The sequence below is a fragment of the Cervus canadensis genome, chromosome 11, assembly GCF_019320065.1.
Source record: "Cervus canadensis isolate Bull #8, Minnesota chromosome 11, ASM1932006v1, whole genome shotgun sequence".
Taxonomy (NCBI): domain Eukaryota; kingdom Metazoa; phylum Chordata; class Mammalia; order Artiodactyla; family Cervidae; genus Cervus; species Cervus canadensis.
Window position 1 is genome coordinate 47,570,814 of NC_057396.1, and position 14,831 is coordinate 47,585,644.

A 14,831-nucleotide genomic window follows, 5' to 3' on the forward strand; every position below is an offset into this window, starting at 1 on the left:
ATTTCAGCTGATAGCAAATGAGTGGATACAACCTCAACATCCATCACTATAGGAATGTTTAAATCATGCTATACCCAAACAATGGAATATAATGCTGCCTTCAGAAAGAATGAGGTAAATCTAAATGTATTACATAATTTCACATATGAAAAGGCAGTGTTGGCACATGTAAGTTCTATGCACAGAAAACATCTGGAAGATTACATATCACACTTGCCCAGCTCTGGAAGAGGAGGGTTGTGGGGGCCCTCCCCAAACAGTGGTCCTCACTGGGGTGGCTGGTAGCCAGATGGACTCAGTTTTCTACCTGGAATCCTCCAGCCACCCCTGGAAACAGTAAAATCTCCTTCTCTTGCCTTATGACTCCTTGGGTAGAGGTTTAGGAAAAGGACAGAGGAGTACAGAGTGCCCACTGCCTGGGAGTCAGCAGTCACATCAATCTGAGGGGACTCAGTGGCCTCCTTCTGGCCCTTGCAGCTGCAGATTCGGGGCTCCCTCCTCAGCCCCCTCAGCACATTCTCTGTCTCTCCTTTCCAACACATATCATACAGTACTGTCCTCAGGTATGTTTTTTTTTTTTTTTCTCCATGGAGAGAACCTTGACGCCCAAGGCCACAACATACTCATTTTTATCTCTAGCATTCAGGGTATTACCCCTGGCAGGTAGGGTGGCATGAAGGGCTGTTTGTCCCCTGGATGGGTTAATGTACTTCCCTCTCTTCGTACCTGTTGTAAGATTTGAAGGAGGGCCTGAGAGTGTCTTTAAAAGCAGTACTGTCTATTTGGAAAAGCCTGTTTACCCAAATCTTCTTATAAGAAAAACTTAGAAAACGTTAATTCCATTTTTTTTATTATTCAACATTTTATACATAATAAATACAAAGTTTTTACAGCCACTGTAAAGAAAGCACTTCTGCACAGAGGCGCCTCCTCTGAGCCCAGCCCTGTGCACTGTGACGCGGGGTTACATGTCCTGGAGGGATGGGTTCTTATTAAAAAGGAGGCATATTTTTACAATTTTGTTTTTTTAAAATAAAATTAGCAGCTCTTCCAAAAAATATTTTAAAATATAACAAAAGATTTCAAATAACTCTCTGAGAATGTGGAAAACCCAGATTCAAGGACAATTTTGCTAGCTAAAGAGAGAATACAAGAGTGGGTGGCAAGAACTGCCCAATTTCAGCACTTTGAAGATTTTTAAAGTGCTCTGAAGATTTTTAACTTGTCCACAAACTTTAAAATCTTAAAAAAAAACCCACCCTTTTAATTTATTTTGTAAACTTAAGAATAAGTTTGATAAACACAAAAAGACCTCAAAAAGATCAACAGGTTAAGAAATGCAAAAAAACAAAAACAAAACCAAAAAAAATCCTCAAATCACAGAGAAAATTCATCAATGGGTACTGTTACTGAAGTGATCAAATGACTATCTGAAAACTTCTTCAGCTATGACCTTATTTCTGGTCAAAAATCCCATGGGGACATTTGGCGAGCATTTCAAGTTTTTAGAGAGTCTTAGGAGGGATGGCATTTTCAAAGCAAAAGACAACTTTTGGATTAAATTCTGAAAATTTTGATTTCTTAAAAAAAAAAGAAAAAAAAAAAAGCAACTGGCAAACATCCCTTAGTCCCAAAGTAATGTACTTCCTATCTTCCATAGGAGGTGGAGGGCCACCAGAGGCCTCTGGGAGCCACTGCTGTGGGCCTGTTAGTCTGCAGAGAAGGCTCCTCCTGGCTCTCCCTGTGACATGGAGAACTTGTCCTTTCCTTGTCAATTTGCACCATGCAATCCTTTTGTCCTTCTTCATAGGAAGCTGGTTTACTCCTTGAGCCACAGATTCTTCCTCCCAAGGAAATGTCAGGTCAGTGGGAGCTGGGAAGCTGCATTCTATGTGGTGGGTGGCTGCTGGTCTGGGCCAGCCACAACTTGGCTGTCTGGGCCAGTGGACTAGTTTGGGAATAAAATAATGTTAGGTGCCTCCCCAGTAGAGAAGCTTGACAAGGCAAGTATGTGCCCCCAGTTTTATCAAGACATTCAAATTCTAAGGATACTGGTCATGATAGTATATGCTGCAAAAATTAAGATGAAAAAAATACCCAAATATAAAAAGAACACTAAGTCAGCTCATTGCAGATCTGGAAGCTCCATTTCTGCTTTAGCTGCAGCCTCCTTTCTATTAGTCTATGTGATGGACAAGATTCGGCTACTAGTTCAGCCCCTCCATGTTAGCTCTGCTAATACTAAATGAATGGCATAAATATTAATACAAAGGACACTGTTAATTGTTTTAAATCTGTTAGCTGTGGAAGAGATGTGCATTATTGCAATCAGTGCTAAACTCAGGGCAGTCTACTTTTTTCCAATAAGGTTTCAGTTTCTCAGTTTGGGGACCAACTGTGGGGAGGAGCCAGCCTCTCCTGAAATCCCTCCTACCGCTTCCTTATGTAGCCAACATGATCTGATTAAACTCAATCAGATAAGCCAAAGCCACTTGAAGAAAGATGAGAATCTCTGCCACGTCCTTGTGGCCACAGTAATATACTGTACGAGTGCACATGATCAGTATCTCTGTAACTGTGCCCTGAACGAGGCCTGGTCTTGAGTCTCATACAAAAATGGGTCCCTGGTAGGCAAGAGGACTGTCCCCCTTCTCTGCTTCTAGGGCCCACTAGGATTTGTGCTGTGCTAGGAGAGATGACATAGAAAATGACAACAAAAAAAGGCACGAAATATTAAAAACGTGGGAGGTGTCAACCAGGCCACCCGGTCACATACAGTCCTCCTTGTTTTTGCTCTGTTCGAGTCATCATCATGCAAGCAAAGGTGCCTAAAAAACAAGACTGGCCAAACTCCAAGCCTGGCCTTGATTGTAGCAGTAACGGACAGGCAAACCCATCATCACACCAGTGTGATTTCCACATCCTCGATCTTCTCTGCGGGCCTTCGGTGGTTCTGCGTAGGAGGAGGGGGAGCTGCCCGGACCTGAGCAGGAAACCATCACATGGTCAGTCAGCTTCCTGATTCAGTGGCTGAAGCATCGAAATCCGACCAGTCATTTATTCAAGGACATGGGCACCTGAGGGCTCTCAGAAATGTTCTAGGCATGTGCTTTCAACTTAATTTTCACAGCTTCTTACATTGAGAAGGAGAAGGACAAACTGCTCTGGATGAAATGTGAAACTCACGACTCAGGTTCTTCCCTGGGCTGAAAGCCTCATGGCCACAAGAGTCTTTGTAGTCCTGAAAATCTTGGCCCAAGTAAAGGCCTAGAGTTGGAAGTGAGAGAGAGCAATGCTTGGAGAACTGAAAAACCTTTAAACGTGTCTTGGAAGGAGAGATGCAAGAGATGAGACTAGAGAGACAGGTTAGGGTAAGTCATGAACGGCCTCATTAAGTCATATTTAAAAATCTGAGCTTTATTCTGTAGGCAAAGAAGAGTCTTTGGGGGATTTTAAGCAGCAGTATTAGATGTGTGAAAAGATGACTCAGGTAAAAGTTTGAAGAAAAGAGTGGTGGAGGGCAAGAACACAGGCTGACAGTTTTGGAGCCTCCTGTGGTTGTCTGAAAGAGAGCTGATGTTGGCTGGAACTGGGGGAGTAGACGGGGACAACTTGACAGTCATCTCTGGGTAACCCTGGCAGGCCTTGTGATGACTCTTCATGAAAGGCAGGGTCAGGGAGGTGTCACGAGTGATGCCAGAGCACTAGCAGGATGGGGGTACCACTCACCAGGACAGGAAATATGGGAGAAGGATGATGTCTGGGAAGGAAGACAATTAACTAGTTTTTAGCTGAGTTTTGGGGGTTTGCTATATATACATGAAGATTTCGACAGATCTGAAGCTCACGGAAGAGATTGGATAGGTAGTTATAAATCTGGGAGTTGTCAGTAAATAAACGGTTATCAAAGTCTTGCGAGTAAATGAGATAACTCAGGAGTAAGTTTAACGACTTTAAGAGCAGTAGCCCTGGGACTCCTCTGGTTGCTCAGTGGTAAAGAATTTGCCTTGCAATGCAGGGGACGTGGGTTCAACCCTTAGTCAGGGAACTAAGATCTCACAGGCCATGGAACAACTGAGAGGCCGACCTGAGTGCCCAACTACTGAGCCTGCACACAGCAGCTACTGCAGCCTGTGTGCACTGCAGCCCACACTACAGAGTCCATGCAGTGCATCGCAAAGATCCCACACGATGCAACACAGATTCCACTTGCTGCAACTAAAACCTGACGCAGCCAAACAAATAAGAAAAAAAAAAGAGGGAAGCAGTCAGTGGACGGAACCCTGAGAAGCATCAACAGAGCTGGATAAAGGCAGAGAAGCCCTCAAAGGTCAATGAAAAGGAAGGCCAGGAAGCAGAAAGCAGACCAGGAAAAGTGTGGTGGAACAAATGGGTCCACTTCTCTGCACTACTGCTCTTCCCCACTAGTTCACATTACTGTCCTCTCTTGCTTGGACCATTGCTCCAGCCTCCTAACAACTCCCCATGTTCAGTCTGTCACTTTCCACTCATTTTCCACCTAGCTGCCACAGTAGTGTTTTAAAAATGCACAGCTGGGATGTCCCTGGTGGTCTAGTGGTTAAAAATCTGTCTTCCAATTCAAGGGATGCAGGCTTGATTCTTGGTTGGGGAACTAAGATCCCACATGCTTCAAGGCAACTAAGCCCACTCACTGCAACTAAAGAGAAGCCCATGCCCAGGGACAAAGATCCCACATGCTACAATTAAGACCAAGTGCAGTCAACATAAAATTATAAAAATTAGTAAGTAAAAATAATTTTAAAAAATGCACAATCGGTCATATTACTGTCTGGCTTACAATCTTACAACAGCTTCCTATCACATTTAGGATCACGAACCAAGTCCTTAAGAAGGCACTCAGTATCTGCTGGATGAACAAAGACAAAGGTTATAAGTGGCTCAAAGAACTATGTCAAACGCTGGTAAGAGGGTCTAGGAAAATAAAACTGCAAATATAACTAGATTACCATGTGGAAGTTATGACCCTGGAAGAACTGTTTTACAGTGAGGTGGTGGGATGGATTCGATGGCAGCTGAGTGAGGGGTGGGTAGAAGTGATCATTTGTAAAGAATAGATTTTCTTTGAGAATAGAAGCTCTCAAAACTCAAAAGGGCACGAATTTTATATCATCTCACTGTCTGTCAAAGAGGCAGGTGGAGGCCTGGATAAAAAGTTCTCAGTAAACGCCTGCTGGGAAAAAAAAAGCTTCTGCTTTAATGCTCACAGAGCCTGTAATAATTTAAATACACTTTCCATAACTGTCACCTGGCAATCTCACCATGGCTCAGTGAGGAAAGTGCCAGCGTAATAAGCTAGACCTTCCAAGATGTGTTTATTTCTATAGCCTTCCTTTTCCAGAGCTCTGTTTAACTTCCCAAGTCCATCGCAACCTGGCATGGAAGGAATTAGTAACAACACAGGGGTCATGGAGCTCCATTAATTTCTAACTTTCAATCTGGAAGAACTATGCACTCTATTACTCTGCTAGATAAGAGACTTACAGGTCGTAGCTTCCCATATGAGGTCTCAGGAGTATGCCTGGATGCCTGCGAGAATCCTGGCGATTCGGCATGGAAGCTGTTTTCTAAGGGGGGGAATCAAAGAAGCTCAATTTATTTGTGTTGCTGAGCAATAAAGATGGTAATTCAGATCTGTTTACCCTCAGATGAACACGTGGCTTTCTGAAACAAAGTGTATTTTGATACATGCCCAGGAGACCCCTTACCGTTTGCTGAAGGAGAGCGGGGGAAGTACTGGGAGCCCCTCTTATCTGGGCTGGGGTAAGGGCTGCTGGGAGGCTGGTCGTACAGCGGCAGTGCAGGCAGGGAGCCGGGCGGTTTGGGGGAAGGAGAGACCTGCAGCAAAGGGAACAGAGGTTACACAGTGCTCACTTCAGGAAGGCGATCAGCTGGCTTCTCTGCTCCTGGCAAGTTACCTTTCTCTGGAGCTAAGTTATGATTGTTAACTTTTCTGACCAGCCTCACTAGAAGCAAATGAGCCTAGTTTGATGGCTAAGTTGAAGACAATCTCTCTTGGTAAATGTCACATGCATGCATGCTAAGTCGCTTCAATTGTGTCTGACTCTTTGTGATCCCATGAACTGTAGCCCACCAGGCTCCTCTGTCTGTGGGATTCTCCAGGCAAGAATACTGGAATGGATTGCCATGCCCTCCTCCAGGGGACCTTCCTGACCCAGGAATCAAACCTACGACTCTTACGTCTCCTGCGCTGGCAGGCAGGTTCTTTACCACTAGCACCTCCTGGGAAGCTGCACTTGAAAATATGTGGGTTATTTTTAAGTATCTTTTGATATTGATTTCTAACATAATTCCACAGTGCTAAGAGAAAAAATTGTATGATTTCAATACCTTTAGGCCATGACATTTTTGTACCTTGTTTTATGTCCCTGGATATGTTCCAGTGTCTCCTAATTTACAGTCTATGGGAACTTAAAGAGAATTTGTATTCTACTATTGTGTGAAAATTGTATAAATCTTAATTACGTTGAATTGGTTCACAGTGCTTTTCAGGCCTACTATATCCGACTTCTCTGTATAGTCATTCTACTACTGTTTGAGAGTTTGATATTCAAATTCCATCTAAAAATCTTAGTTTATCTACTTAAAAACTAATTGTAATACATGGAGGAACTATATGCAACCTTGCTCTGTATTTTCCAAGTCTCCTGTGAATGTTATCATCCTTTCACAATTAAAAAAAAGTAAAATAAAAAAGCAAATGAGCCTAGAATAACCACACCACCACCAGTTTTGTGTTGCATTTAACTTTTTCCTTCTATAGATCTCATTATACTACTGATTTTAGTTTAAATTAAACAGTTACCAAGTCAAACCATTCTCTAGAGTTCTATTGAACTCTATTCTATTGAAATAGAGTTCTATTGAAAACATCAAATTAGTCAATTCAGTGAAGAACAAAAAAAAGGACAAGTTGTATTTTTCGGAGAAGATAAAATAATTGGCTGAGTTTCTGACTTCCCCAGGCTTTGTAATTGTCATGTTCAGTGGTCATAATACTGTACAAGCACGATGGGCAGACATATTCCTTATGGTCCTGGACCTGCCAGGCCTGTTGTGACATATCTGAATTAGGAGTTTTCCGTAAAGACAAGTTTTGCTATTATGAAGTAAGCCTTGGGCCACTTGAGTACATGGGGCTCTGGCAGTCTCATTACTTCTCTGAAACGGACTAGCAGGACCTGGGCTGGGCAGGGAGTTTCTGATGGTGAGGGAGAGAAAGAGGGGGTGGTAATATTTTTACTGTATAAACTAACCACCAAGACAATACATCCCCTCTCCGATTTCTTTCTTTCTCCTTGCCAAACCAGTCTTTTGTAGGTCACACACAGTTTAGTATTTTGGTTCCTCAATTCAGAGAACAAAATGTGGGAGATGTGAAGTGTAATATAGCCATTGCACAAGAGCCTGACTGACAAGTCTCTGCTTCCCAAATTCAGTCTTGTGGAAACTTGGCAACCAAAAATTGGGAGTGGTAAGGGTGAGGTTGAGACCGCAGCCCACTTCTGTGTAGGTCAACAGACTCTTTGGAAGTTATTTTCTTTAAACCTCTTTTAATTCAGCTTTCTTCCCATGTTGTGCACCTGAATCTCTCGCATCCATGGAGTGTCACCATTTTCTGAGGCTGAAAGTTCTTCCACTAGCACCGATGGGAAAACTCCAATCCGCCCACTGAATTCTCCTTCCCAGAAGCCATCATCATCCTGGTTTTCTTTGTTCAAGATTCGGATGATTGCTCCCTCAGGAAAAGATAATTCATCATCTGTCTGGCCCTCGTAGTCATAAAGTGCTTTCACGAAACAGACTAGGTAGCAAGAGAGAAAAATACCGTAAGAACGCTGACAACCAGGTAACGCTTACTACCACCCCATGCACAAGTGACAATTAAAAGAGTGTCGAATGGAATATGAGCAGAGCTGTAAGCTCACTGAAAAGCAACTCTAGGGTTCTACTGTACAGGATACATGTGGCCAAATAAATACATTACAGAAAGGGAATAAACCCATGTTTTTAACCAACTGAAGGCTGACTCCAGGGTAATAGGGTTTATGTCAAATGTGACCAAATAAAGAGTGCCTTGTTTCAGTCTTTACCACTGGCATCTCCGTTGAGGCTGCCTGAAACGAGTTCGGCCTCCGTGGAATTGCTGGATGTGTGTGACCGACTGTCCAAGGCAGCCAAGGACTGCAGCATGCTCAGCAGACTGTTCGAGGTCGGAAACTGTAGGTACTTTTCTGGCACATAACCCACTTGGCCAACTTTATTTCGAGCCTGAGTAAAAGACATGTGACAAAACAGGTTTGCACACACAATTTGGACAGGGTACAACAAGAACCAAAACAAACTCCTGAAAATGTCACAAGAAGGGGTGATATGAGCAAAGGAATATACCTTTACCCAGTCTTCCATATCTCCATCTTCAATCACTTCTAACACCTCATGTTCCTCAATGGTCAACTCATCTGGTTGAGAAGCCTGCAATGTAGGATGGTCATGGACAAAATTAAAAAGGTTAGATAAAGAGCAGATGTGAACTGATCATAACAAAAACCGGGGATCAAAATATTGAAATGATTTTGAAAAACGTATTGAACATAAAAATTTGAGTGTTGTAAAACTATCATAATGAGGTGAAGTTTTACTTAAAAACTAAACAAAATAAAGCCACAACAAAAACTGGAGAAACGGAATCCTCAAGAGGCAGTCAGGCTCAGTGAACACAGCACTCTGCTGGAGTAGGGGACCTGGGTTCCAGCTCCAGCTTATGTATCTATTGGTAAGTTATTCAACTTCTTGATGCCTCCATTTCTTCAAAATGACAATCCCGCCATTCTCGGGAAGATGGGGGTGGGGGTGGGGTGGGGTCAGTGTGGGATGAATAAGCACAGAACCATGATGGTTTGGGAAGCACAGGCAAAGGTAAAAGCAGTGAATGAGAATTGCACCACAGGGCTACAGTGGAGGTGCAGACTGTGAAAATGCAAAGAGCTATGTATATGGATTGAATGACAGCTTGAGCAGTGCCTGGAATTGGTCTCCAATCACCGTAAAACAGTGGCCAAGAGAAGTAAGTTGTAGGAGAGAAATGATTGATATCGGTCAAGGCTTGGATTTATTATGCTCCAACTTAACTGTAGACACTGGGCTGATCCATTTGGGTGCTTCTGCAGAAGTTGCTGTGACTTTTTTTATTTTAAAAGTAAATAAAAGCAGGAGTCCACTGGCATTGGACACCCAAATGCTGCCCGTGAAGCTGTAGAATCTGAGGGCAAACTCTCAGGGACTCTGTAGAGGGGTTAGAGGAAGAGACTTTGTTTCCTGAAGAGACTTGTCTGTTACATGTAACAGGAAGGATCTGCAGGCATCTTCTGGCTCTTAGTGAACAGTTGTAAAATCTTTCCCCAAGTATCAAGATCAGTGAAAACTATCAGTTAAGACCATATAGTTTTTCAGATCTCACAGTCTCAAAGTATAAAAATATCTCCAAGTTACATAAGCAAAAATAAGGCAAGGTTTATTTCCCAAGACTCATTTCCCACTGCATGTACATTTCATCAAACCCAGATTCTGGACATTGCTGTAATAGCTACTTGAGACAGAAAATCAGTATTGAAAATGGCTGACTAATCACAGAAATACTTCAGGACCAGAATTTTAAGCAGATTACCTCTGACCTCAAAATAAGAGGAAAAAAGAGTCCACTGATTTCTGATGGCTTTTCCAACGGAATTTCTTCACTAATCTGAAACCACACTATGCCTTGAATATACCAGAAAATGGCACCTATATAACAAAGATGTTTTTCCTAATTCTCTGGCAAAACTTTTAAAAGGTTATCAATACAACCAGATTTCAATGTGTGTGAGAGCAAAGCAGGAGAGTTAAACACCTTTAAATATATTGCTGTCCTTGTAGAAAAGTCATGAAGGTCCATGCAAGTTGTCCAACGTTGTAATATAAGCAGTGCTATATATAGCATTGTTATACTAGCTTGATCATACCATACCTAAGCAGTGACCAACTCTTTCACTTGACAAGGTCAAGTCCTTTGCATGACCCTGTGGTCTCCTGATGTTTTGGCCCCAGCAAACTAATCCCTGGTATCTGAATATACCATGTTATGTACTGTCTCTATGCCTTCCTTCCAAGAGGCCTCGATCCCTCTTTCCCATTTGGTAACTGGAATTAGATTACTGTGAGTTCAAGTCCAGCTTCAGTCTGTTTCTACAGGCAAGTGACTGTAAGACCTTTCAGAGCCTCAGTTTTCTTTTTTATGCCTATTACAACATAAGCTCCATGAAGGCAGAGATTTCTGTCTGTGTTGATCAATGCTGTATCTCCAAGCCTAGAAAAGAGCACAGCATGGTACACGGAAGGTACTCAGGTAACATTTGTTGAATTAATGGATTGGTTGATAATTTCTTCCTTATAGGATTAGTGAAAGGATTAGAAATATATGTGTGTGTGTGTGTGTGTGTGTGTGTGTATAGAGAGAGAGAGAGAGAGACAGAGAGAGAGACCAGGCACACAGGAATTCATAAATTGTAGCTATTATTATTACCCGTGATTTGATGCCTGGCTTATATGTATACCAAGACCACCCACAATGAGCTGGTTGCTTTTTCCTCCTTTTATTCTTATAAGGCTTTGGGCATCCCTCTAACACTGACTACTATGGCACTCAAGTTAGTTGTTTGCACTTGTGGGCTTTCTAATAGAATGACTTCTTTAAGGCAGGGAAGGTAATTCTTCTCACTTATCCCAACCAGGACAGCAAGTGGTCAGTAAATGGTTATTAAATAAACACATGGTCACATACTACCTCATGAAGTCCTAATACACAGTGACCGCCAGAACCCCAGAAGCAGCCATGCCCTCTGTTTCCACTACCACCTCTCTAAATTTCCTGTTTTCTGTTAAAACAATATGCTTTTTCCTGATCATAAAAGTAATAAATGTTCACTGTAGAAAAGCTAGAAATAGGTATAATCGAGATCTTAAGGTAGTACAATTTGGTATCTTACTTTCTTGATGTATCATTTCTTCTTACAAAAAAAACCTCAAATGTAATTTTTCAATTATCCTCATAATATTCTGTTATGATTATATTACATGAATGGTTAATTTATTTAATTATTTCCTTATTGGACTGCTCACTTTGCTCTTATAAAGTAGTACTATGATGAAAAAAAATTTTGTACCCAGAATATTTTTCTATATTGTGGGTCATTTCCTTAGGACAAATGCTAGTAGGTTCAAAGTGACAAGCATTTTTAAGGCTGTTGAAACAAATCCTTAAACTTAGCTTTTCTTTGCTCTTGCTAGATTAATTTAGGCTTTCTTTGCTGATCTGGACCATAGGAATCACAACTATGCTTATAGTTAAGCTTCTCTCTACTCTAGTCTACCCTCTCTGGAATATCTATACCATGACCAGGGTTCCCTTACTTTAAAGCCCAGTCTGATTTTAGGACACGCAATGGCTTCCTTCAGCCAGGATAGAAGCCCAACCTTGGGGCGATCTACAGGTCTGTCTGACATCTTTACTTCCAGCTGCTCTGTTCCCCACGTTTGATGCTCACATACCACTGAGTTTAACATTTCCCGGACACTCTATTATCTTATCAAACTGTGTCTCTGCATCTGTTGTTTGCTTAGAAGGCTCTTTCCCTTCTCTACCTCATCATTGTGACTAGAAAGATCTTACTCCTGACCTCACTGAAATACTACCTTATCTGCAAAATTCCTCAGATGCAATAATCACTCAGATACTTAGGACCCTCTCCATTTAAAGCCCTTAAATTTTAATTCTGGAACTTCAGAGTAAATATAACACTGAGACAGAAGACAGGGAAACAATCCCAACCTAGTTGTATAATATTTTAAAAACACAGTACAAGTGTTTTAAAGATGACTTCAAATTTTCAGAAGATTATCAAAACAGTTTACATTGGGAAGACAAATCCCAACTCTTTTAGAAAAGAAGAAGTATTATTAAATATATAATAAAAGGATGTTAAATGAAAAGAAGTCTGGTAATCACTGATATTGAGGAGTAAATAATGTCAGTTTTTCACTCTCCAGGCATGGTGCTGGTGGGAGTGAGACTATTCCATGTATGCTTAAGATTCTCTCCACATACTTCCTCTGTTGTTCCTCAGGCATGGCATTAACATGAAAGGAATTCATTAAAATGAAAGGGATTCATTTGTTCATGCTTTCCTCACATCACTCATTTATTCGTTCCACGATTATTTCCTGAGGACCAACTATGTGCCAGGCACTGTCCTAGGTGCTGAAGACATATATGCAAGGCACACAAAGTTTCTGCCTTCAGGGGCCCTTAGTGCAGAGTTAGATAAAGAAATGTGAAAACAAACAAGATTAAGTTTGTTTGGTGATAGGTTCTATATAGTGTCAATTAATAAATGAGGACAGAGGGGCAATGGGATAGAGTAGTGACTGGGAAGATGGTTATGTATTTAGATGGTCAGGAGAAACCTGAGGAGGCACTATTTGAGTTGAGCCTATATGGAGAGCACTGGGCAGCCAACCAAGAACTGGGAAAAGATAGTTCTAGGTAAGGGAAAGCAAGTGCAAAGTTGTCAAGTCAGGAAGGAGCACAGTGCTTTTGAAGACTGAAAGGCAGCCAGAGTTGCTAATGTGTAGTGAGTAGGTTCAGTGGGTTGATCTGACATGAAGCTAAGAAGACTGGCAGGGGCCAGATCAGTCTGGACATTACAGAGCCTAGTAAAGAGTTGGTTTTTCTTTGTGTGATTGAAAGCTTAAAAAGAGTTTTAGGCAAGGGAATAGAATAATCTTCTATATGTGTTAAAGATAAGTTTGGCTGTAGGGTGGAAAGTGGATTCTTGGTAGACAAGTATGAAGAAGGGCTACCAATTATTACTTTATTTTACATTAATCAAAGTAATGGCCTAGACCAAGATGTGAAATGTGAATGGATTCCAGATATATCTTGGAGGTGGACTCAACAGGACTGGCTACTGACTGATGAAGAGAGTGAGGAAAAGAGAGGAACTGGGAAAAGAAACTCAATCTACTTTGAGTAAAATGGTAATGTGAAAGCAGGGCACGGGTGAGAGACATTAAAAACTATTATACCAAATCAGGTTTGGAAGTTTAAAGAAAAATCTATTTATCCAGGTCCCTGCTTAGCCTGGAAACAAGAGGTAATTATATTAATATTAGGATAGGCAAAGTTTAACAAAACTGTTTTTTCAAGCAATTTTACTTTAATACCAATTTTGAGAACTATCCTAATGGAGAGCCTTGTGCCAAGCAGGCAACTGATAAGGAGAGGAGTTCTATTTACAGAAAATTTGCTAGATGCCAGGCACTGTGCTAAATGCTTTGCTATACAAGTGTTATCTCATTTAGTCTCCACATTAGCCCTATAGTATTATCCCCATAATATAGATAAGAAAACTGAGGCTCACAGTGACCAAGGGACTAGCGTGGTTACGTAGCTTGTAACTGGCAGAGGCAAGATTGTAACCGAGGCCGTCTGCCATCAGAGCCTAGACCCTTTCCCGTTGTTACATTGCCTCTGATAAGAATGCAACTCCAACAGTATGGTGAGTGCAGCACAAGAGGCTGGCAGATGCCGTTACTTGTATCTTCAGAGCTGTCACAGTTTAACATGAGAAATGTGTTAGAGAAATACAAACCTTGTAGGAATAAACAACTTTGCAGGTGAGTGGATAATTTCTTAAGGTACCAGAAGGGCTGGAACTGCTGTCATCAAAAACATCCATGTTGTCCTCAAACTCTTCTCCTTCTTCTCTTTCAGTATCTGCATTAAGCTAGGAAAAATCAGAGGCCACTGGCTAGCTTACTTAGTTACTTCAAGAAGATGCATGAAAGCAGCAAACAACCGGATTGTTTGAAAATGTTAATTTACTCATTCAACTGCACATAGGAAAGTATCTGTTTTGTTCTCACTTGCATTTTTCATGTTATGAAAGGACTGGGATCTTTTTTTTCTCTTTAAAGCCAAGAGTCAGTTAAATACTGACTAATGAAGGCCGCTTACCATTTTAAACTGATCATATTAGCAAACATTAAAAAGATTTCGAAATGCTACCAATGATGTAGAGAAACAGGTTTTCATCTATGGCTGGTTTAAACGTAAACTGGTATATCCTTGAGAGAAAAAAAGCCTGCACAACAATGAAGACCCAGCACAGCCAAAAACAATAAATAAATAAAATTACTTTAAAAAATAGATGTGGATAAATTAGAGCATGTGTGCTCTGCTGGTAGGAATGTAAAATGGTGTAGCTGCTTTGGAAAAATGCTATGATGGTTCCTTAAAAAGTTTAACATAGAATTACCATATAACCCAGCAATTTCACTTCTGTACTCCCAATGCTCTTCAATTTTAATTTCTATTCTATTCTTTCAATTATTTTTACCAAAAGAGTTTGAAAGCAGGGATGTGAATAGATATTTGTATACCAATGTTGACAGCAGCATTATTCACAATAGCCACAAGGTGGAAGCAACCCAAGCATCCACTAAGATGGGTGGAAGAACAATGACAGCAGAATATTACTTAGCTTTAAAAAGGAAGGCCATTCTGACACACGCTACAATATGGGTGAACCCTAAGGGCATTAATATTAAAAGAAATAAGCCAGTCACAAAGAAGATAAATACTGCATGATTCTACTTACATGAACTACCTAGAGTAGTCAAATTTATAGAGACAGAAAGTAGAATGTTGGTTGTCAGGGATTTGGGGGCTGGGA

At 41.2% G+C, this 14,831-nt stretch overlaps 1 protein-coding gene across 3 annotated transcripts in view; it reads right to left on the reverse strand.

Annotated features, from left to right (window-relative positions):
* Positions 1-833: 833 nt before the first annotated feature.
* Positions 834-14,831, reverse strand: part of FCHSD2 (FCH and double SH3 domains 2) — a 268,065-nt gene continuing 254,067 nt past the window's right edge. For all 3 annotated transcript variants that reach the window (XM_043482268.1, XM_043482267.1, XM_043482269.1), the window contains exons 14-20: positions 13,749-13,883; positions 8,452-8,535; positions 8,154-8,331; positions 7,644-7,864; positions 5,748-5,877; positions 5,524-5,606; positions 834-2,983 (exon numbers count right to left, since the gene is read on the reverse strand). In XM_043482268.1, coding sequence (XP_043338203.1) covers positions 2,900-2,983; positions 5,524-5,606; positions 5,748-5,877; positions 7,644-7,864; positions 8,154-8,331; positions 8,452-8,535; positions 13,749-13,883 — 915 coding nt within the window. In that variant the 3' untranslated portion in view covers positions 834-2,899. The remainder of the gene's footprint in view (positions 2,984-5,523; positions 5,607-5,747; positions 5,878-7,643; positions 7,865-8,153; positions 8,332-8,451; positions 8,536-13,748; positions 13,884-14,831) is intronic.